Source organism: Panthera onca, chromosome A1 (assembly GCF_046562875.1).
Source record: "Panthera onca isolate mPanOnc1 chromosome A1, mPanOnc1 haplotype 2, whole genome shotgun sequence".
NCBI classification, from domain to species: domain Eukaryota; kingdom Metazoa; phylum Chordata; class Mammalia; order Carnivora; family Felidae; genus Panthera; species Panthera onca.
Genome location: NC_138339.1, coordinates 94,475,570 through 94,499,552, shown reverse-complemented (window position 1 = coordinate 94,499,552; position 23,983 = coordinate 94,475,570). Strand labels below are relative to the sequence as shown.

Here is a 23,983-nt window from a genome sequence, read left to right as displayed (position 1 = left end):
ACTTTCATCCTTTCTAAAGCATTAGCTTAAATTTTTCTCCCTCCCTCTGTGCACACACCTCATTTACCAAAGCATTTCAGCTTACTGGAGAGAATGATTAAATTGACTATGGCTTTTTTATTGACTCCTTCCCATCACCTCTCTTATCTTCCTCTCCAGTTGTCTGCAACACATTCTACTGTGAAGTTTTCTAAAATCTCCCAGAAAGTATGAATTCATCTGTAATCTTTACTACCAGTGTAATTCCATCACTTACCACCTTACGAGTCGTTTATGAGTCTGCATGCCTTACTCTCAAAGGCTATTGGGTAGACTCTGTCGTTTTTGTCTATCTAGCATTCAAGAAGGTACTGACATCCAGTAGAGATCAAAAAAAAAAAAAAAAAAAGGAAACAATCAACAAAACTAAAAGGCAACCAACGGAATGGGAAAAGATATTTGCAAATGACATATCGGACAAAGGGCTAGTATCCAAAATCTATAAAGAACTCACCAAACTCCACACCCAAAAAACAAATAATCCAGTGAAGAAATGGCAGAAGACATGAATAGACACTTTTCCAAAGAAGACATCCAGATAGCCAACAGGCACATGAAAAGATGCTCAATGTCGCTCCTAATCAGGGAAATACAAATCAAAACCACACTCAGATATCACCTCACGCCAGTTCAGAGTGGCCAAAATGAACAAATCAGGAGACTATAGATGCTGGAGAGGATGTGGAGAAACGGGAACCCTCTTGCACTGTCGGTGGGAATGCCAACTGGTGCAGCCACTCTGGAAACCAGTGTGGAGGTTCCTCAAAAAATTAAAAATAGATGTACCCTATGACCCAGCAATAGCACTGCTAGGAATTTACCCAAGGGATACAGGAGTACTGATGCATAGGGGCACTTGTACCCCAATGTTTATAGCAGCACTCTCAACAATAGCCAAATTATGGAAAGAGCCTAAATGTCCATCAATTGATGAATGGATAAAGAAGTTATGGTTTATATATACAACGGAACACTACTTGGCAATGAGAACGAATGAAATCTGGCCTTTTGTAGCAACGTGGATGGAACTGGAGAGTGTTGTGCTAAGTGTAATAAGTCAGAGAAAGACAGATAACATGTTTTCACTCTTATGTGGATCCTGAGAAACTTAACAGAAGACCATGGGGGAGGGAAAGGGAAAAAAAAGACAGGGAGGGAGCCAAACCATAAAGGACTCTTAAAAACTGAGAATAAACTGAGGGTTGATGGGGGTGGGAGGGAGGGAAAAGTGGGCGATGGGCATTGAGGAAGGCACCTGTTGGGATGAGCACTGGGTATTGTATGGAAACCACTTTGACAATAAATTTCCTATTTAAAAAAATGCTTCTTCCTCACTTACCCCATTTTATAGGATTTGTAACTACAGACCTCCCACTGCTCCCTATGAAGGGACCATCTAGCTCCCAAATCAGGTAGCATTTCCTCAGACATAAGAGGAAGAGAAGTAAGTACTCATTTCAGAGAGGAGAGCCTGGAAATCTCACCACTTACATCTAATTTAGCTTTAAGTATTCACTTGAAGCACTTGATGTCATACCGCTAAAAAGCATGATTAGGAACTTGAACTTGAGTGGTACACCAGAAGAGGGTTAGAGTTGAGTCAGAATGCCACGTTACTTTTGTGATTAATATTTCCAATGTTATTCTTTATTTTTTAATTTTTTATGTTTTATTTTATTTTTGAGAGAGAGAGTGTGAGTGGGGGAGGGGCAGAGAGAGAGAGGGAGACACAGAATGTGAAGCTGGCTCCAAGCCGTCAGCACAGAGCCCAACACGGGGCTCGAACTCATGAACTGTGAGATCATGACCTGAGTCGAAGTTGGACGCTTAACCGACTGAGGTACCCAGGAGCCTCCCAATACTATTCTTACTCATGTTTAAGCAAAGAATAAAGAAAAGATTCAAGCTTTTTCAGGGGAGAATATAAACGTCATATTATTCCTATTCCCTATTGCTTAGCCACCTCAAGCAACTTCCATTAATGGGTTTCTCTTATTAAACCCTTCAGATACAAGTTTTTTCCATTTTTTTTTTTTTTAAGAGCGAGCATAAGCAAGGAAGAGGAGCAGAGGAATAGAGAGAGAATCTTAAGCAGGATCCATGCTCAGTGTGGAGTCTGATGCAGGGCTCAATCCCATAATCCTAGGATCATGACCTGTGCTGAAATGGAGTTGGACGCTCTACTGACTAGAGCCACCCAGACACTCTCACTTCTGAAAGAAAGCAGTACTGCTTTTAACTTCCTTACTGAGAAAACCAACACTGCAATTGAAGAAATAAAAAAATAAGGCCATATCCATGTGCATGTCAGGTAATAAAACTGTCAGTGTGACAGTCACTTAACTTCTCTGTCATTTCATTTGCTGACCTGTAAAACAAGAATAGATTTTTTAAAGGTATGTATTTCTATAAATATATATTGGAAATTCTCATGTGTGGTCTCAAAATTCTCATGTATTAAAAAACTCTTTAGTAAAAATTCTAGGGGGTGCCTGGGTGGATCATTCAATTGGGTATTTGACTCTGGATTTTGGCTCAGGTCACTATTTCACAGTCATGAGATAGAGCCCTGTGTGTAGTGTGGCATGGAGTGCAGAATCTGCTTGGGATTCTCTCTCCCTCTCTCTCTGCTCCTCCCCCTCTCGTGTGCATGCTCTCTCTCGTGCTCTCAAAGTTAATTTAAAAACTTAAAAAGATCAGGAGGAAGATGGCGGCGAAGGACACTGGGCTCACCACGTCCTGCGGATCACTTAGGTTCCACCCACACCTGCCTAAATAAGCCAGAAAACCACCAGAAGACTAGCAGAACAGATTCTCCAGAGTTAAGCGTAGACGAGAAGCCCACAGAAGAGGGAAGGAAGGGTGGAAAGACGGTGCACACTACATGGACTGGCGGGAGGGAGCCGAGGTGGAGGGGCAGCCTGCCTCGGGGGCAAAGCAGACGCCCCCGAGTCTGGCTTGCAAAAGCGGAGGGGCCGGATGGAGTGTGTTAGGACAGCAAGCAGGACTTAACATCTGGAAGGTTATAAGCTAACAGCTCTGCTCGGAGAGCAGGAAGGCTGGAGGACAACGGGAGGGAGAGTTGTTGAGCCCTGGACAACAGAGTTCAGCTTGGTGGGGAACAAAGGCGTTCGCCATCTCCATCTCCGTCGCCCATCCCCCCCAGCCAAAATCCCAAAGGGAACCAGTTCCTGTCAGGGAACTTGCTTGCACTGTGCAAACACCCAACACTGTGCTTCTTTGGATCCATCCCTTCAGCGGGTCTGACTCCTTCCCCATGCTGCAGGGCCCCTCCCTAAGTGGATCTCCGAAGGAAAAGCGAGCTGAGACTGCCCATCCCGCCCCTGTACACCTTGCCGATCCACCCCAGCTAATACGCCAGATCCCCAGCACCACAAGCCTGGCAGTGTGCAAGGAGCCCAGACGGGCCACGCCCCTCCACAGTGAATCCCACCCCTAGGAGAGGAGAAGGTACACACCAGTCTGACTGTGGCCCCAGCAGTGAGCTGGGGGCAGACATAGGGTCTGAATGCCGCCCTGCCCACCAACGCAAGTTATTCAAAACAGCACAGGGGAAGTGCCCTGCAGTCCTGCAACACTCCAGGGACTATCCACAATGACAAAACGGAAGAACTCCCCTCAAAAAAACCTCCAGGAAATAACGACAGCTAACGAACTGATCAAAAACTATTTAAACAATATAACAGAAAGTGAATTTAGAATAATAGTCATAAAATTAATCGCTGGGCTTGAAAACAGTATAAAGGACAGCAGAGAATTTATTGCTACAGAGATCAAGGGACTAAGGAACAGCCAGGAGGAGCTAAAAATGCTATTAATGAGCTGCAAAATAAAATGGAGACAACCACAGCTCGGATTGAAGAGGCAGAGGAGAGAATAGGTGAACTACAAGATAAAATTATGGAAAAAGAAGCTGAGAAAGAGATAAAAAAATCCAGGAGTTTGAGGGGAAAATTAGGGAACTAAGTGATGTACTAAAGAGAAATAATCTATGCATAATTGGTATTCCAGAGGAGGAAGAGAGAGGGAAAAGTGCTGAAGGTGTACTTGAAGAAATCATAGCTGAGAACTTCCCTGAACTGGGGAAGGAAAAAGGCATTGCAATCCAAGACGCAAAGAGAACTCCGTAACTGATTCAATTTCTTCGCTGGTTATGGGTCTGTTCAAGCTTTCTATTTCCTCCTGATTGAGTTTTGGAAGTGTGTGGGTATTTAGGAATTTGTCCATTTCTTCCAGGTTGTCCAGTTTGTTGGCATATAATTTTTCATAGTATTCCCTGATAATTGATTGTACTTCTGAGGGATCGGTTATAATAATTCCATTTTCATTCATGATTTTATCTATTTGGGTCATCTCCCTTTTCCTTTTGAGAAGCCTGGCTAGAGGTTTATCAATTTTGTTTATTTTTTCAAAAAACCAACTCTTGGTTTTGTTAATCTGCTCTACAGTTTTTTTAGATTCTATATTGTTCATTTCTGCTCTGATCTTTATTATTTCTCTTCTTCTGCTGGGTTTGGGGTGTCTTTGCTGTTCTGCTTCTATTTCCTTTAGGTGTGCTGTTAGATTTTGTATTTGGGACTTTTCTGGTTTGTTGAGATAGGCCTGGATTGCGATGTATTTTCCCCTCAGGACTGCCTTCGCTGCATCCCAAAGTGTTTGGATTGTTGTATTTTCATTTTCGTTTGTTTCCATATATTTCTTAATTTCTTCTCTAATTGCCTGGTTGACCCACTCATTCTTTAGTAGGGTGTTCTTTAACCTCCATGCTTTTGGAGGTTTTCCAGACTTTTTCCTGTGGTTGATTTCAAGCTTCATAGCATTGTGGTCTGAAAGTATGCATGGTATGATCTCAATTCTTGTATACTTATGAAGGGCTGTTTTGTGACCCAGTATGTGGTCTATCTTGGAGAATGTTCCATTTGCACTCGAGAAAGAAGTATATTCTGTTGCTTTGGGATGCAGAGTTCTAAATATATCTGTCCAGTCCATCTGATCCAATGTATCATTCAGGGCCCTTGTTTCTTTATTGACCATGTGTCTAGATGATCTATCCATTTCTGTAAGTGGAGAGTTAAAGTCCCCTGCAATTACCACATTCTTATCAATAAGGTTGCTTATGTTTATGAGTAATTGTTTTATATATTTGGGGGCTCCCGTATTCGGTGCATAGACATTTATAATTCTTAGTTCTTCTTGATGGATAGACCTTGTAATTACTATATAATGCCCTTCTTCATCTCTTCTTACAGCCTTTAATTTAAAGTCTAGTTTGTCTGATATAAGTATGGCTACTCCAGCTTTCTTTTGACTTCCAGTAGTATGATAAATAGTTCTCCATCCCCTCACTCTCAATCTGAAAGTGTCGTCAGGTCTAAAATGAGTCTCTTGTAGACAGCAAATAGATGGGTCTTGTTTTTTTATCCATTCTGATACCCTATGTCTTTTGGTTGGTGCATTTAGTCCATTTACATTCAGTGTTATTATAGAAAGATATGGGTTTAGAGTCATTGTGATGTCTGTAGGTTTCATGCTTGTAGCGATGTCTCAGGTACTTTGTCTCACAGGATCCCCCTTAGGATCTCTTGTAGGGCTGGTTTCGTGGTGATGAATTCCTTCAGTTTTTGTTTGTTTGGGAAGACCTTTATCTCTCCTTCTATTCTAAATGACAGACAAATTGTGGAAAGAGCCTAAATGTCCATTAACTGATGAATGGATAAAGAAATTGTGGTTTATATACACAATGGAGTACTACGTGGCAATGAGAAAGAATGAAATATGGCCCTTTGTAGCAATGTGGATGGAATTTGAGAGTGTTCTGCTAAGTGTAATAAGTCATAGAGAGAAAGACAGATACCATATGTTTTCACTCTTATGTGGATCCTGAGAAACTTAACAGAAGACCATGGGGGAGGGGAAGGAAAAAAAAAAAAAAAAGAGGGAGTGGGAGACAGCCAAAGCATAAGAGACTCTTTAAAACTGAGAACAAACTGAGGGTTGATGGGGGGTGGGAGGAAGGGGAGGGTGCGTGATGGGTATTGAAGAGGGCATCTTTTGGGATGAGCACTGGGTGTTGTATGGAAACCAATTTGACAATAAATTTCATATATTAAAAAAAATAAAAATAAAAAATAAAAACCTAAAAAAATAATTCTAAATGTAATACATATTCATTAAAGAGCATTTGTAAAATGCTGAAAGAAGAAAAAAGGAATTCAATTTCTTTACCTATTAGCCTTATTGTAAGGGTTCTAAAGCAGCTTAAATGATTGACAGATTTTGAAGAAAGCAGCTGTTAGAATGTCACTGGTGTGGACCTCTTTTTTATTTTCAACAGTAGGGTCATTAATTCTTTCCTCTCTCTCTCTAGATGTATTTTTCTGTAGATTCCAAAGAAGTTCAGCAGGTGTCAGTGTTCTGAGCACTGCATTGGGTACACGTTTGTACTGTACGTAACCCTCTTCTCTACATCTATCTTAGGAGATGCACTGTATAATCTAAAAAAATATGTATAGTTCTTCATTGCTTAAGCTGTCAAGGACAAAATGCAAACATTTTGTTTTTTGTTTTTTTAAATGTTTATTTATTTTTGAGAGAGAGACAGAGAGAGCGCAAGTTGGGGAGGGGCAGAGAGAGAGGGAGAGAAAGAATCCAGAAGCAGGCTCCAGGCTCTGAGCTGTCAGCACAGAGGCTGATGCGAAGCTTGAACTCCTGAACCTTGAGATAGATCATGACCTGAGCCAAAGTCAGATACTTAACTGACTGAGCCACCCAGGTGCCCCAAAATGCAAACACTTTGATTTAGCATTAAAAAAAACACTTCAATTGACAAAATCTGGTCCCACCCATCCTTTCTAGATTCATTATCTTCCATTCCAAATTACAGTTAAACAGCTTGTTTTTTACATTTATTTTGAGAGAGAGAGAGAGAGAGAGAGAGAGAGAGAGAGAGAGAGAATCCCAAGCAGGCTTGACGCTGTCAGTGGAGCCCAACGTGGGACCCAAACCCATGAACTGTGAGATCAAGACCTGTGCTGAGATCAAGAGTCAGGCATTTAACCGAATGAGCCACCCAGTTACCCCAAACAGCTTGTTTTGAAGCTGCTCACACTCGTTTGAGACTCAGTTAGAGGGCCAGCTCCCTGAGGCTGGGCCTTAGACACTCCTAGTTCTGCAGCATCTAGGCTTATCCAAGCACCTCTCACTCTGAGACAATCTAATCAAGAGTGAAGCTTCAAGGGGCGCCTGGGTGGCTCAGTCGGTTGGGCATCCAACTTTGGCTCAGGTCATGATCTCACAGTCCATGGGTTCAAGCCCCGCATCGGGCTCTGTGCTGACAGCTCAGAGCCTGGAGCCTGCTTCAGATTCTGTGTCTCCCTCTTTCTCTGCTCCCCCCACCTCCCGGCTCAAGCTCTGTCTCTCTCAAAAATAAACATCAAAAAAAATTTTAAAATAAAAAAAAAAAAAGAGTGAAGCTTCAAAATTCTAATGGGAGTGGTTCCAATTTCAGGTAAGATGAATTGAGCACACTCCACCCTGTGTCGCCCACTGAATGCATCTATAAAGCATAGATCAGCTATTTGAAGACTTAAAAAATAAGTAGTAGCAGGCAAATTATGGAAGACCAGAATTTAAAGTATCACTGAACCAAGGCTAAGTTTACATTCTGGATTTTTATCCTGGACATTGTGCATGTTATTTTGCATATACTCTGAATTGGTTTATTCCTCATGAAAAAAACATTTAAGAAGGCAATTAACTTGTTTAGACTGGCATTACGGGCTTTGTCTCATTTTTTGTGAGTGGCCATTCAAATCTCAGTTCATTTCTTTAAGCCTCTGAGCTTGTCTTGTGCATGTGGGGTCAGAGCCTAGCTCAACACTTCATGTATAGAAGTAGAAGCATCCTTTTTATGGCTCTCTCCCTTTCAAAATTCCCCCTCACTATCCCGGTATGGCTGTTAATTGCTTTTTTTCTCTGGTTCCTGCAGCCAGAAAAATGATGGCAGGCTTTCTTAAAATTTTTAAAAATTTTTTAACATGTATTCATTTTTGAGAGACAGACAGAGCATGAGCAGGGTTGGGGCAGAGAGAAGACACAGAATCTGAAGTAGGCACCAGGCTCTGAGCTGTCCCCACAGAGCCCGACACGGGGATCGAACTCAGGAGCCATGGGACCATGACCTGAGCTGAAGTCAGACACTTAACTGACTGAGCCAGCGAGGCGCCCAGCAGGCTTTCTATTATAGTTTTAACTGCTCATGCACTTTTTGACTGTGGCCCATTTTCAGTGCAAACACACACACACACACACACACACACACACACACACACACACACTAACCCATGTGCTAGTTGCTTCTTCAAAGTTTGACTCCCCTCCACAAGGGTCTGCTTTTATTTACTCTTCAGGATCCTCACACAGTGATTTTTATATTTTTCCCAGAATTTCTAGTTATCAGGATGAGAGTTGGTTTATAGAAATCTTATATCATCATAACTATTTTGTTTGAAACATAAAAATGTGTTGCCCATGTAAAAAATTACATTAACATAATCTGGCAATGGCCAGCTTCTTAAGCTGGGTAGTGTTTACATGAACTTGTGTTTTGTAATTACTTCAGATGTTTTATATTGCTTTCTGTATGCATAATACACTTCACAATTTTCTAAAAATGAGGTACTTCAGCACTTCATAACTGAAACTTTAGCCCCTCACTTAACATTTACCCTGTGGATGATAGTGTTATGAAAATAGCATATTTGTAGTATTTCAATAATATCTGAATAGATAAGACTTAATAAAAAGATAATACCTTCCACTCTAAAAGTGAATACATCCTAAGAAAATAAAGTATTATATGGGCATGGATAACTTAAGTCTGTTTTAAAGTGGGTCAAGCAGGCAGGCAGGCAATCCCCTGCAGTACTGCAATGTAGGGAAGGTCACACTTTTGAACAGGGATCTTGGTTCAAGTCCTGACTCTACCTCTTACTAGATGTGTGACATTGGGTGAGTTACTTCATCTTTATGAGCTTGTTTCTTCATTGTAAAAATGGAGAATAGTACCTACCTCTCAGGATACTGGGTGAAGGAAGCAATGATTGTAAAGCATTCAGCACACAGTGCTAGGTACCTATAAAATGTTCAATGAAAGTTAGCTATTATTAATATTGACAGTAATATTTTCTTCTGAACCCCACAGCATTTCTATGACCTATTTACTTAATTACTAATCTTCACTTGGTATATTTCCACAAAAACAATTTGAGATCATGTTCTTTCACTGACAGGAAATGAATAATTTTCGAGTTTAAAATTCAACATAATACTAAAAAGACAAGTTTTAGCTGAATGCACCCTCTAGTGGTGTACATTACATGCAAGTACCTGGCTTCTACAAAAGAAAACCTCTTTATGAAATGTCACTAGGTTGGTGCTTAGACCTTGAAGCCAGCTGGTTGAGAACATGGTATGAAGAGGATGATCATACAACTTTTAGGAAGCTCCCTCTCTTCAAGAGCTGGAGGAATTTTTTACCTTTTAAATCTTCCCCCACTGTAAGACCTAGGATATTTCTGATATTCACCATACCAAATCCTAGTATTCCTACAACACTGACTTTCATCTTTCCTCCTAAAGAAAACCAGGTCACTTTCGACTTTGCTGTAACAAGCATTGAAACGTATTACTCTTCACTTAGTTAACAAAAACGTACTGAGCACCAACTATATATACTAGGCAGTGGGAAGACAATAAACAACTTATTCACAATTAATTATGTAATTACTAATTTGAAGCATTGTAAACAAAGATTGCCATGAGATTACAATAGGGGATTGGTCTAATGGCGGGGGAGGGGGGGGGAGCAGGGAGGGGTACAGGAAAGCTTACTTAAGAATATAATGTGTAAAGCCCTGAAGGTGAAATATTTAACTAGAAGAAAAGCACCATACAAAGAGAGCAGCATATGTAAAGGCCTGGAGATAGCAAGGTACATGCAGCATTTGAGAAACTGAGAAACTGGTCAAAGAAGAGGAAATTGTGCAGGCTGAGGATAGGGAAGTAGTCAAGGATTTAATACCAAGTTAAGGTTGGAGTTCATCTTAAGAACAACAGGAAACTATTAAAGGATTTAAAGCAGAAGAATAACAATCTGATTTACATCTTTAAAAGTTCACTTGGCTAAGGCATGGAAAGGGATTCCAAGAAGTGGTGAAAACAGTGGATGCCCAGACCAGCTACCAGTAATCCAGGTGAGATGAGATGAAGCCTGGCACAAAGTCGGTGGCAGTTGAGATAAAGTGGACAGATACTTAAGGGGTAAAATGGATTGATCACGATGCTGGGCATCAAAGTGGCAGACCTAGTGAACTGAGTTGGTGTAATAATGCCATTTTTCCCACAAAGTACAACTTGTGGTGGTAGCTGTTTGGGAGAGGTTGTTGAGACAATGAATTAAGAGGCTAGGGTTTTCCTCTTAAAGAGAACTTGTCTGACTACAAACTAGAATTATTTCCACTGAACTAGCAGTGGCAGGACAATTAGTCACCGACTTCCACCAACTAGGGCCCTAAACGTCTCTTTTATATTTCTATCACAGTGACCCACTACCACTATGCTATGACTTTACCTTACATCTGCCTGGAAAGCCCTTAACTCACTCCCGCCCCAAATTTCACCAGATTTTTGCTTTTCAAAGTACAGTTCAAAGGTCACCTTCTCAAGGAAGTCTTCCCAGTGTTTTCCACCGCCTCCCCCCAATCCTGCCGTGCATCTCTTCCAACTAGTTGTGGGATCCAGACACACTTCATCTCTGTGTCCTCGTTGTGCAGCGCTGCACCTTTCAAACGCTAGACGCTCCACAAATATTTACTCATATTCATTTACCCGCCCAGGAAGAGACCCTAGCACCCGCCTGCAGGACTAGCTTGGCCCTCCGGAAGTGACGCGCTCTCAGCCACAACGCATTTCCGGTCTCCAGTGCCGACTCGGTCGCAGGGGGAGAGACTTCTCTGGTTCGCTAACTCGGCTGCCTTGGAGGATTCATGCGCGGTAAGAATTTGTGCAAGGCTGAGCGAGATAGGACCCCCGGGACCGCCAGATGCTGTGGAGTCCTCCCGTTCGTTCCCAGGGACGTGATGGGAAGGCACAGCGACTGACTGCTAGGCCCCTAACAGCCCTCAGCGCCACATGGGTTTGGAATGCCGAGCTGCGCGGCCCGCTGAGGGCGCGGGCGCAGGGGTCGGCCTCAGCTGTGGAGTGCTCACTGCTTGAGCTGGCGCGTCTAGCCCCACTGGGGCCCCCGCCGTGGGAGTGGGTCCCGCCGCCTCGGCCTTCTTACCCAAAGCTTCCCCCTTCACGGGTACTCAGGGTAATGCTAGTCCACCTCCTGAATAGCTCCAGCCCCTACAGTGATAGTCGCAGCCTCTGCAATGATGAGTGTGCGCGCGTGGCATGTAGAGTAGCGTGCAACGTCTCACCTATTCATTGACTCCACCCTTCGGCTTGTGTTGCGGATGTTACTGAAGACGAGAGCTGAAGTTTTAACTCTGGTTGGTACACGGGGTGCCGCCCTAAAAGGGGCGCGGCTTAATTGAAAATGATTTGAAACCGCTGGGCTGGAAGCAGTTTATTCTCTAATTAGAAGACCAGCATTATCACGTGACCGCAAACACTTGTCAGTCTGTTGGGAAGACTTGTAATGACAAACTTTGCGTCAAGGACAGGATTTCTGTATACTTAATTTGCTATGCAAATTGATTGCTTTGAACTGACAGACTAAGCAATATGATGGGGAGAAAGTAGACCTGGGACTTACAGACGGGAAACAGCCAGGAAAACTTCAGAATTGGGAAGAGTAACTTCATTCACTTGTATTACTATGTGATACATAATATTTTACAAAGTAATTTTTTTCTTGAATTGTTTTACAGTTTTAAGCATTTATATACGTGTGTTTCTTTATCTGGTGTGGTAGCTTCTCTGGTAAGGGCTAGATTTACTTCATAGGCATATCTATGCAGCATGTTACAGAATTAAATATACACGAAGTAAAAAGTGTTTTAATAATTAAAGCGTCAACATATAGGCATAATGTGATACACTATGTATATTTAGTGGGGGTTTTTTAAATGGTTATTAACCAGCCATGCTTGTCTTAAAGTTTGATAAGGTAACTTTGATGAAATCATGACCAGGTGGGCACGAGTTACTACCACACGTAAGAGACCTTTGGCTGCAACATCATGGGAGGACATGAAGAAGGGGTCCCTTGAGGGAGAAGGCCAAAACCTACCAAAAAGTAAACAACTTGAAGCCAATAGGCTCTCTGCTAAAAATGATATGCCTCAAGCAAAACACAAAAAGAACAAAAAGAAAAAGGAGTACTTAAATGAAGATGTAAATGGATTCCTGGAATACTTAAGGCAAAACCCACAGATGGTTCATAATGGAGAGAGGATAGCAACAGACAGTCAGGAGGTAAGGGAAGAAATTGCAGTTGCTTTAAAGAAAGATAGTCGCCGGGAAGGAAGAAGACTAAAAAGACAAGCAGCAAAGAAAAATGCAATGGTAAGATCATCGCTTCCACCAAACGGTTACTTTATGTAAGTCAAAACTATTATTCATACATTCACACACACACACACACACACACACACACACACACACACACATATTAGCCAGAGTATGACTGCTCTTGTGTACTAGATTTGTAAAGCATCCTTTTTTAAGTTTAAGAGAAAGCATGTGCGCATGTGCGTGTGCTCAAGGGGACAGGGACAGAGGAGAGAGAGAGAGGAGAGAGAATCCCAAGCAGGTTTTGCACTGTTAGCACAGAGCCTGACCAGGGTTCAGTCTCATGAATCATGAGATGATGACCTGAGCCAAAATCAAGAGTTGGACGCTTAACTGACTGATCCACCCAGGCCCCCCCCCCTTTTTTTTTTCCTTAATGTTTATTTATTTATTTTGAGAGAGAGACTGTGAGGCGGGAGAGGGGCAGAGAGAGGAGAGAGAATCCCAAGCAGGCTCCTTGCTATTATAGCGGAGCCCTACACAGGGCTCAGTCTCATGAACTGAGAAATCATGACCTGAGCCAAAATCAAGAGGCAGACACACAACCTTCTGAGCCACCCTGGTGCCCCACAAATGACAAATGTTTTAAAGATATTTTTTGTAACAAGAATTGATAAAGCCACTGTAGTTTTGCAACATGGAAACTCATATTTTGTTTTCTCAGGTATGTTTCCATTGTAGAAAACCCGGCCATGGAATTGCAGATTGCCCAGCCGCCCTTGAGAATCAAGATATGGGCACTGGAATATGTTACCGGTGTGGGTCCACAGAGCATGAAATAACCAAGTGCAAAGCCAAAGTAGACCCAGCTCTTGGTACGTTTTCAACCGGTTTTTGATTTGGTTAATGTCAGAAGTGGCCAATACGTAACCAACTGGGTTTTTTTTCTGGACAGAATTTATCATGAGTATGCCACTTAATATTTTGAAATCAAGACTGAATTCTAAGTTGTATTAAAAATAGGGGTTTTCAGGGTATTTAAAATAATATGAACTACATGACTTGTTCTATACTTAGCCAACTTAATAGGAAATGTTGATCCTTACAGGTGAATTTCCTTTCGCAAAATGTTTTGTTTGTGGGGAAATGGGACATCTGTCCAGATCTTGTCCTGATAATCCCAAAGGACTTTATGCTGATGGTGAGTACTGTTAACCTTATATGTCAGAAAAGGTGAGTTACCATGTAGAGTTGTGATTTAATTTGTACTCAATCAGTTCTTGAATAAATTCTTGAACAAATAACAAAACTTTGAGAATTTTAATTTTTATCAAACTATTCTTTGTACTGGAGTTGATGTGTAATATGAGGATGTATTAATCACATCAGAAATAACTAAAGTGTGTATTTCAAGCATTGTGCTTTCAGCATCATTTGTGGGAGTAGGTTATAAATACCTACTTTTAAACATAACAGAAGTAAAGGGATTATATCTCAAGCTAATATAAGATTTAAAAAATAGTGTTGTGAATTTAATCACAGGCTAGCATACCATTTTGGATAGATGGGCTGGTACACATTCTTCAATATTTGTAGTAATTTTTATTTCTGAGTGTTTTCCTTGGTCAGTTGTCTAGCATGGGATCCTGTAACTTTCTTATTTGTAGCTCAGCTAACATATTAAGGTCCCTGAATAAAGTCTGTGATCTCTAAAGCTTTAAGGAGGAAATTTTCTGGTAATGTGAATAATGTGCTCATGTGATAGCTGGTACCATCAGATTCTAGACCTCTCTTGTGTGTCATGTCCTGGGTTCCATGGGACAAGTCCAGTGAAAAGGCACAGCTTTTGGAATCAAGCTGACCAGTTACAGCTCCAGTACCACCACTCACTAGTTGTGGGACTCTAGCTGAGTCATTTAATTTCTCTCATCTCAATTTCCTCCCTCGCCTGTAAAATGGAGATGACAAACTGTATCTCATGGACTCTTAGATGAACATTATTTCACATTTTCATGTCCCTGTACTCAGAATGTATCTTACCATTGGTGAGTGACATGTAATTGGCAGATTTTTTTTCCTGAGAGGTATGTAAAATAATTATAATCAATAGTGTATTAGATATGATGAACTATAGTATTTACCTTGAAGAGCTATGAGAATTAAAATATATTGTTCAAAAGTACCTCTTCTATTTCACTATGACATCTACAACAGTAAGGAAGCCTAACCCTGGAAAATGCCCAAAGGTGCCTTTCAGTTTTGAACTTATGACACAGGTCAGATGACATGAGTAATGGGCAAAGATGGTTTTGGATGGTTACGCAAAATGACTAGGTATTTTTAAAAAGTGCAGCAAAGAAAACAGATCACAGAAGTGAGAATTCAGCCATGTTTACATCCTGTAGGGTCATTTTTCTGGATAAGTCACTTAACATTATAAGCATGTCATACTTACAATGCTTGACCATTAAGTAACAGTGTTTGACCATTAAGCTAATCTTACAAACCATATGTGTTATAATTCACAATCTGGAATGTTGCTTAAAGTAGGCAGACAGGCATTTTTATTAGGATGAGGCTGCCTGGCAGTCAGAAGGCCCTAAAACAAAAGTTAATTTCATTCCTTTTGTAACTGCTCACCCTTGTCTGACCTGTACAGATGAGCAGTGGGTCCTAACCTTTTTTGAGGTTATTGGTCATTTATTTGATAAGAATTACAGACATCCTCCTCAAAAAATGCATCTGGACACAACTTTTGCCTACAGGTTCAACAGTTCACAACACTTTGCCTATCTAATCATGGTTTAAGGTCTAGTCTTGTGTGCAGGGGCTCTCGAACACTCCAGAGGACACGTATCTTCTTCCATTATATCTCTCTTCTCTTTCCTCCTTCCCCCCTGAAGGCCAGGTACGAGAAGTGGTGGGTAGGTACAGTTCAGTGCTCTGTGAGATCAAAAGGAATGGACGATGGACTTACTAACTGGAATGGTGGCACCTACCTATGTTCCTGTTTTCAACTACCTTTACAACTGACAAAGTTGTGAGGACCAAATAAGAAAAGTGTTTTGAGACATTATAACCCCTTCTAAGTATGAGAGATTTTCAGTGACTTTGTTCTTTTAATAGGTGGTTGCTGCAGACTTTGTGGCTCTGTGGAACATTTTAAGAAAGATTGCCCTGAGAGTCAGAATTCAGGTGAGATCTCTTGGCCTCCATTAGAAGGGGTGGGATTAGTATTCTTTGTTTTTCTTGAAATTTTTTATGAAGAGTTCATTGAGGTACCACTGATTTTAAGGCAACCTGGTTTCCTACTACAGTGATGACTTAATCATTTCTCTGTCAGGAGTAGACACAATAGTATTAGCTGAGCGTTAGCTAGTATTATTAGGTGAGGAAAAAAAAAGTGACCACTAAGTCCTAGAAGACCTTGATTTTATAAAGCATTGTATTCATAAACATTCATATTTGGCAACTAATGAATTTAATAATGGAGCCAATTCTGTTACTAAAAGAAAAATACTGATTCACTAAGAGAAAATCAGAAATATGAAAATAACTCAATATTTTTATGATTACCATCCTCATATATGCTTTGCTTTGTGTATACCTGAAGGACTCAGAGCTGGTTGTAAAAACTGCCAAAAATATTAAAATTGTGTTAGGTACACTATCTGGCCAGATACATTTTCTTCCTAATGAAATACCCTTTGTCACCAAAAACTTCATAAATGTTTGCTGTACCTATTGCAGATTTGGGGGGAAGTGGAGACCATTATTATATTAGTTTACCTAAATTAGAATGATGATAATCTTGAGCAAAAGAATGCAAGATAGGATAGCAGTAGTCCTTCTTAAGGAAAAACACATTTCTTTTTATTTCAGATAGTCACAGTACTACCCAATAAGTCTGCCCATTCTTCCTCCCCGAACACTTAAATTTGAAAACCAAGAGTTCTTGTTTATGATCTTGTCTAGAAGAAGATGGTCTTCACTACATTGTAGCCAGTGAGACTGAAATAATGGAAGTGGAGTTTGAATTCTCCCTCCTGGGAGGATTGCCATTCCCAAATGACAAGACTGACAAGCAGATGTTGTATAATTTCACAGGTGGAATCTTGTGCATTTAAAACTGATGCTTCATAAGTCTTACTGTTTACAGAGTCTTAGAATTCATTGACTCTATAATGATGAACTCTGGGAAAGAATGAAAGAGCTTTCTCATCAATTTCTGCATTGCAAAGCAGTTGCTGCATTTCCCTAATTGGGATGAGAAATTGCCTGTGGTACTCCAAAATCAAGTGTTATAATCAATTACAGAATTGCTCACTCTCCTTTAGTGATGGAGTCTTCCCCCCTTGTGATTATTCATGTCAAAACTAATTCCTTTGCTCAGCTAGTACCAATCTGGGTGGATGTATTTGATTACCATTTTTCTTACATTCTAACTTTCATTCCTTAACAGATCGAATGGTCACAGTTGGTCGCTGGGCAATGGGAATGAGTGCAGACTATGAAGAAATTTTGGATGTGCCTGAACCACAGAAACCCAAAACAAAGATACCTAAAGTTGTTAATTTTTGATAATGATTAGTACTGTCATTAGTTACCGCCTCATTGTGAGCTACTCTGAACTGGGCCTACCTCACACACTGGAGCTGAGCTCCCTTGGAGACCTGTGTTGTAGACATCAGTATGATGTGCATATGGTCAGATAGTTTCCTGAGTGCTGTCCATTAAAGAGTGCCTCTCTCACTGGAGAAAATCACTGAAGAAAAGTATAAGATTTTTAAATTGGATTCTCTAAAAGAATATTTTTAACAGGTAGAACTTAGGTATAACTAAGTGGTTACATACTTGATTGTAACAATCATCTTTTTCTTAAAAACTATGCATTAATGTGAACCACCCTTAAACAAAGTATAACTTTTGCGTTTAGAAATTAAGTTTTGGTTATATTGTTTTCTTGGTTCAAAATATCAATTTATTACTATATTAGGAATTTATAAGTTGCCACAATACTGTATTTTTAAAATATTTAATTCAAAAATCATTTGCTATGTACTTATTTTTCTGAATACCTCATTCTGGATTGAACTAGCCATTGTCTGTTTATGTCCAGGTAATCCCTTTGGGAACACAATCTTTTTATGAATTCTAGATGAGATTAATTTTGGTTAATTTTTGTTTTAGTTTTGACATAAAGAAGTACAAATTATTGAGGTAACATAGAAGAATACGTTAACAACAGCTCCTTCTTTGTCCTGGATTTTCAAGAGTGAAATTCTAGCCAAAATTATTTTGGGGTATTTAACCAGAATGATGTTACTTAACAGACTGTATATCACACTTAATAGCATTTTGTTCATGTGTTTTAGATGAGTCTGGGTGAGATGCAGGTATCACCATAATAGAGTTAGAATGCTAATCAGAGACCCATTAGCTTCTTTGTTGGATTTTATGAATACATGCATACTTAATACATGTATTTCACAAGGCTAGGGCTCATATTGTAATGGAATGACTCTAGTGGATTGTGTGTTTCATTTGGAATTTTACCTGATTGGATACATTTGTAACTAAAGGAAACAGCTGTGATTAGTTACTGTAGCTTCAAAAGCAAAATATTTACCAAATAAGAAACACTTTTCTCTGTTTTAATGTCTGCAAAGCTCAACAGTTCTAGTCTTAATAGGAGCTGTTGTTTTACTTTTGGTGTGAGAGGAAAACATGACAGAATACAACTCAGCATCCCAGAATGTAAGGAAAGGAGTGTCATTTAAAAGAAATCACACAAGTCATGTAGCTGGAAAAGGATAGCAATGCTGCCTTAGTCATTTAGCCCAAACACACTCAGATTTATTTCACCTATCCTATCAGGTGTCAAGGACTCTGGCCAGTCAAAACCTGTCTCCAGTGAGGAAGGCAAGCATTAAATATTTCCCAAGTACCTGCTATATTCCTGGTACTCTCTTAGGCACTAGGGATTGTAACAGTGATGAAGACAAGGTCACGTGCTTTCTAATGAGGCTTTAGGATGGAGAGGAGACTTGGGGAGAGATGCATATCAGAAATATCAGTATATCAGAAAAATATCAGATATTGTATTACACTTTAAAAATATTCTACTGAATCGCCTAAGACTTGGTCATTAATCACTCTTCCTTCAGTCCTTTGGAAATGTCACCTCTTACAAGCTTATCATTCACTTTTCTATGGCTGACTCCTAAATCCATCTGGCCCTAATATCCTCAATTACAGTTCCTACTTGGATGTTCCACCAATACCTCAGGTCATTATTGCAGTAATTTTCAAAACAATATAAATTCAAAGACCTACGACAGGCAGAGGTTGGAAGTGTCTCAATTGTAGGAGAGGTGTGAAATTTTACCATACAAAATTTTAGTTAAGTAACTCCATTATAGCTAATTTTTTTTTGCTTTTTAAAATCTAAAAATATTCTAAAAAATTTTTCTGCTTCTGAAATGTATAGGCATTTAAATCTACATATTCACCCTTAATGTACGTAAGTGTTAATTCATAAAATTGGAGCACAGTCCAAAGTTTATGTAAATGAAAACCTGCTGACACGGAATAAAACTAATTAACAACCAGACCTAGGCTGGGTGAGTGGACGGGTTGGGGAAGCGGGTAGGCTGGGGAAGCAGAGGTAGAGATCTGACATACAGCAGGATGTACCTAACCTCTTAAGTGCTCTAAACTCTAATGAAGAAGTCCTTCAACTTTTAAATGCTGTCTTGTAGAGGAGGCTAACTTGACATATGCTGGTTTGTCTTACGAGTTAAGACAAATCACAGAGTAGAGTAATGAATGCTGAAGTCTAGGGAATAAAGTGCTAATGTAATGGTTATGAAAGAAGAGCTCAGTTAATATTCTTTCTCTGCGACATCACATTGTGCAGGTACTTTTCTGTGTGTATATATAGCAATAGATACTAAATTGGCCAGCCACCTTGAATATATGTTAAATGACACTAGTAAAGTAGTTTCTATTACTAAAATTGATTGGATTCCATTATGTTTTAATGTCTTCCTAATTTAAAGCTCTAAACTATGTAATACATCTTGTCAGTTGCTCCTGACATACAGATATCCGCCATATATGGAACAATCCCACACTATTAATCACCTAGCCAACTTATCATTTTTTATTTTGTAAAATTTTATACAATTTTAAACAGAACACATGTTTCATCTCCGTAGCCTAAACATGCTTATGATCATTTTAAACCATATTTGTACCATTTTACAGGACACACAAAATTGAATATGGGCAATTCCCACTGCTTGTGTCCCTGGAAGGAAGCAGAGCCACAGACAATGTAAAACAGTTTTAAAGCTCTTTAAATAATGCTATCCAAATCACTGGTGTTTGACCTGAGATGAATGTTATTTTTTAACCCCTTCCTAACTGCATTTTGCTTAAGCCAATATTAAATTACTTTGTGGCCCCAAAGCTTGCCAAAGTGTCAGGGCTAAGGGTATGCGGAATTGAAAGTGGTAAATAAAACTGGAAGTAAGTGACAGTTTACCATTTAAAATGTGTTTATCAACCCACCATCAGTAGCATTCTCTATGAATTTTATACAAGAGGCTGCTGTCTCTTCTATGGACTTTGACCAGCCACCAAGATTTCCAGCAAAGTAAGGAGAGATGCTAGCAGAAATCTGGTTGAAGTATGATACCTGTTTCAAAAAGAAAATACATTATTTTAATTATTTATTGACTTGGAGCTTCTTTCAGCAGGGATCTGAATCTTGTTGGTATAGGGAAGGCTATGACCCTAATCTTCTGGGGACTTTCTGGAATGATCTACAAGGATGACCTCAGGATTCCCCTGATGTGGACACATGACAGAATTTCAATTAATTAGGGAATGTGGGTAAAAGCCTTCTCTCTATATCTGCAAATTCATGTGCAGATGTTCCATCAAACTTACGGTACAGGAGCTGCTGTCAATAGCACGGATGAGAAATCCAGCACATATGATTTCACTTCTGATGTAGTGTGGACAAGGGGGGACTGAAGGCAGAAGAACTGATTTCACTGCTACCGTGTAAGTGCTACTGAAAAATGAAAGGACGTTTTCTAAGTTATTGTGAGAGATTAAAACATTTGTTAGAAAATAAATTTCTAGAGTTAATTAACCTTATTTACGTAGGTAAAAGTGAAACTATAGAGACCCAGATCTTCTAGATGAGGGATCTACATTCAAGTAGACTACATTCAAGTGTAGGAAAGGTAATAAGGGCCACAGGTGTTTTCTGCCTGTGTAAGAATTACTTAATACTTTGCGTAACTCTACAAAGTGGAATCAACTTCCAAGCATGCTTTATTATGTATGCCCTAATGAGTTGTAATTTCAGGCTCTTCTCTTTTTTTAATTAAAAAACAAAACAAAACAAAACCCATTGATTTAAAGAAACTTCACACAACAGAGAACCTTATAGACTAGAAAACAGTCTTCCTCAGTCCACCCTAGCCACAGTCCATTCTCATCCTGGAGATGACCACTGTTAATATTTTGCTCTGTAGCCTTCGGACCTTTTTATAAATATATAACATTGATGTAAGCAAATGCAAATATAGATTTTTGCATAAATATTATCATTTAATAAATATCGGTCTATAGTTTGATTTTTCACCTAACAATAAATCTTTGGAGGTATTTCTGTATCAGCACCTCTATAGCTACTTCATCTTTTTTAATGATGGCAGGATGCCTGGGTGGCTCCATTGGTTGAACATGCAACTTTGGCTCAGTTCATGAACTCGCCCTTCCAGAGTTCCAGCCCTGCATTGCACTCTGTGCTGACAGCTCAGAGCCTGCAGCCTGTTTTGGATACCCTGTCTCCCTCTCTACCCCTGGGCTCCTCTGTCTCCCTCTCCCCCTCCCCCACTCATGCTCTGGTCTCTCAAAAATAAACATTTTTAAAAAATGATGGCATAGTACTCTGCAATCTGGCTCTACCATAATTTATAAGATGGACCCTCAGTTTATGTCCATTTCTTTTTCCATAATAAATGGTACTATACTGAACATCCGTGTGCATTAATAATATTCACACATGTTCGATTATTCTTATAGGCCAGCTTTCACATGGGAAATCATGCTGGCCAGTTCCAGGTGTAGACTTTAACTGTCCTGGAAGCTTCTACTTCTTATTTATTTGAACACTGACTCGTAGGACACTTCTCTTTAGAACACAGACATTGTGCCATGAAAAGTCCAATGCCCACAGAGAAGTCATGGACAAACACTCCGATCAACACCCCTACCTAGCAGCCAGACATTTTGCATGTCTAGCACAATTGAGCCTTTGTAAATTCTAAACCTATTCCTAATGTTTTATTTGGTAGTCACATTGCATTCTTACTGATACTGGAAGGTTCCCAAGGTTTGCTAAATACCAATTTTATATGTGCATACAGCAAAAGGAAAGGAACTGCTTTAGGAATCTTGCATGGTGCTTTGCACACAGGCAGCATTTAATAGATGATGTTTTTAAATGATAACTAAAGGTCCATCTAGAAAAAATTCAGATGCACATCATTCAAGATCAGAAATGCCTATATTGCCTTCTTTTCTTATCAACTTTTTCATTTTACCCTCTTCTATAAAACAATACAGCACTTGAATTGCATATACTCACCCATCTTTGAGAGGCCTTCTTCGTGATACAAGTACTACCAAGTCTTTGGGTTTGTCACCATTCACTATAGGACAAGTGATATAATATATCTGATCACCTTCACTCACCCAGTTTATGACTTCACAGGACCTATGTAAATACAACAGTGAGAAAGGCCACACTTTTCTACCTGCTTGAATAAGGCATTCGCTTCTTTTGTTTATTTGTAAAACTTCATTACTGAGGTCCACATTCACTCTTCTGCTTACATAACTATCCTGCCAAAGCCAGCATTATTTCTCAAAGTCTGTCTTTAGGAAGCTGTTTGGTCAGCAGGAATAATTATGCGTGTGATGGAGAGACTGGTGGGTGTGTGATTCTAAAGTCACTGCCCTCAACACTTCAGAGAACAGCATTTATGGTTGTTTAACACAAAATAATTTTTCTCTAGAATCAGGTAACAATATTTGAAGACTAGTGAATTGTTTGGATGTCAAGGAAGGACTCAGGTAAATGAATATGGTACACTGAAAGAGTACTAAGTTCAGAGCCAAACATCTTTGTCTTTGAATCCCATACACACACTTCATATCAATGTTATGTTAGGTAAGTCACTTTGTTTTTTTCATTTGTAAAATTAAAACCCCATACCTATGGGGTTATTGTGAGGATTAAATGAAAACACCTGGCCTGAATCACAGTAGGTACACAAGACAAGTAAGCATTCATTCATTCATTCCTCCCTTCATTCAAGTTCAGTTTGGCTGGAATGTCAGGTGACATAGGAAATAGTAACACCAAAATTTAGGCATTGTTCTTGATAAAAGCTTTGTACCTACAGAATATCTACAAATATTGATGCAAGAAAATCATGAAATATTTCCTCTTCTCTCAGAATGTTTTATCATGATAGCATTAACCATGAAGTATTATTCTGGCATCTATGCAAATGTAACACATGACCCCAAAGGTGTTTCACTTTAGTGATATTATATTGCCTCTTACATGGTATTAATCATAATCAGGTTTAGGCATTTTATTTTATTTTAAAGTTTATTTTTGGGAGCGAGAGAGCAAGCAGGGGAGGAGCAGAGAGAGAGAAAGAGAGAGAGAGAATCCCAAGCAGGTTCCATGCTGTCAGTGCAGAGCCCAATGTGGGGCTTGAACCCAAGAATCATGAGATCATGACCTGAGCCAAGATCAAGAGCTGGACATTTAACCGACTAAGCCATCCAGGTGTCCCAGGTTTAGCCATTTTATTTTATTTTTAAATGTCTTCTTTGTTTTTGAGAGAGAGAGAGAGAGACAGACAGACAGACAGACAGACAACAAGTGGGGGAGGGGCAGAAAGAAGGGAACAGAGGATCCGAAGCAGGCTCTGTGCTGAGAGCAGAGAGCTTGATGTGGGGCTCGAACTCATGAACCCTGAAATCATGACCTGAGCCAAAGTCAGATGCTTAGCTGACTGAGCCACCCCAGTGCCCCCAAGGTTTAGTCATTTTAAAAATGAGCTTCTACTTCATCAAGATTAGGAAGTAAATGGTAACGTTTAATAAATAGGAAGCCCATCTCACCAGTCCTTCCCTTTCAGCAAGACGTCCAGTGAGGCCCTAGAGTGCTATATGTAGCCCCAGGAGCTGGAACTTCTTGGAGGAGGGGGTGTGGCCTGAGTGTAATCAGACCCAGTCAGTGCAGGTGCCTTGCAATCCAGGAAAGGAGTAAGAATGGAAGAGGCCGGATTGGGATGCAGGAGACAGA

General features: G+C 39.9%; 2 protein-coding genes and 1 long non-coding RNA gene across 6 annotated transcripts in view; 1 reads left to right on the top strand and 2 right to left on the bottom strand.

The window, feature by feature from the left end:
* Positions 1-10,995, bottom strand: part of LOC132681213 (uncharacterized) — a 36,994-nt gene extending 25,999 nt beyond the window's left edge. Inside the window, exons 1-2 of the long non-coding RNA XR_009610946.3 lie at positions 10,777-10,995; positions 9,131-9,193 (exon numbers count right to left, since the gene is read on the bottom strand). This is a non-coding gene — a long non-coding RNA (uncharacterized LOC132681213). The remainder of the gene's footprint in view (positions 1-9,130; positions 9,194-10,776) is intronic.
* Positions 10,996-11,028: 33 nt separating this feature from the next.
* Positions 11,029-19,598, top strand: ZCCHC9 (zinc finger CCHC-type containing 9). Its single transcript, XM_060635442.3, has 6 exons — positions 11,029-11,112; positions 12,224-12,630; positions 13,301-13,451; positions 13,685-13,777; positions 15,703-15,771; positions 17,039-19,598. Exons 2-6 carry the CDS (start codon positions 12,250-12,252, stop codon positions 17,155-17,157), a joined length of 813 nt encoding a protein of 270 aa, XP_060491425.3. The 5' UTR covers positions 11,029-11,112; positions 12,224-12,249; the 3' UTR covers positions 17,158-19,598.
* Positions 19,599-19,807: 209 nt separating this feature from the next.
* The window catches only part of ACOT12 (acyl-CoA thioesterase 12), a 49,083-nt gene continuing 44,907 nt past the window's right edge, over positions 19,808-23,983 (bottom strand). For 2 of the 4 annotated variants that reach the window (XM_060635434.3, XM_060635440.3), the window contains exons 13-15: positions 22,247-22,375; positions 20,533-20,659; positions 19,808-20,278 (exon numbers count right to left, since the gene is read on the bottom strand). In XM_060635434.3, coding sequence (XP_060491417.1) covers positions 20,129-20,278; positions 20,533-20,659; positions 22,247-22,375 — 406 coding nt within the window. In that variant the 3' untranslated portion in view covers positions 19,808-20,128. The remainder of the gene's footprint in view (positions 20,279-20,532; positions 20,660-22,246; positions 22,376-23,983) is intronic. The other 2 variants (XM_060635436.3, XM_060635439.3) reach the window with 2 other exon arrangements.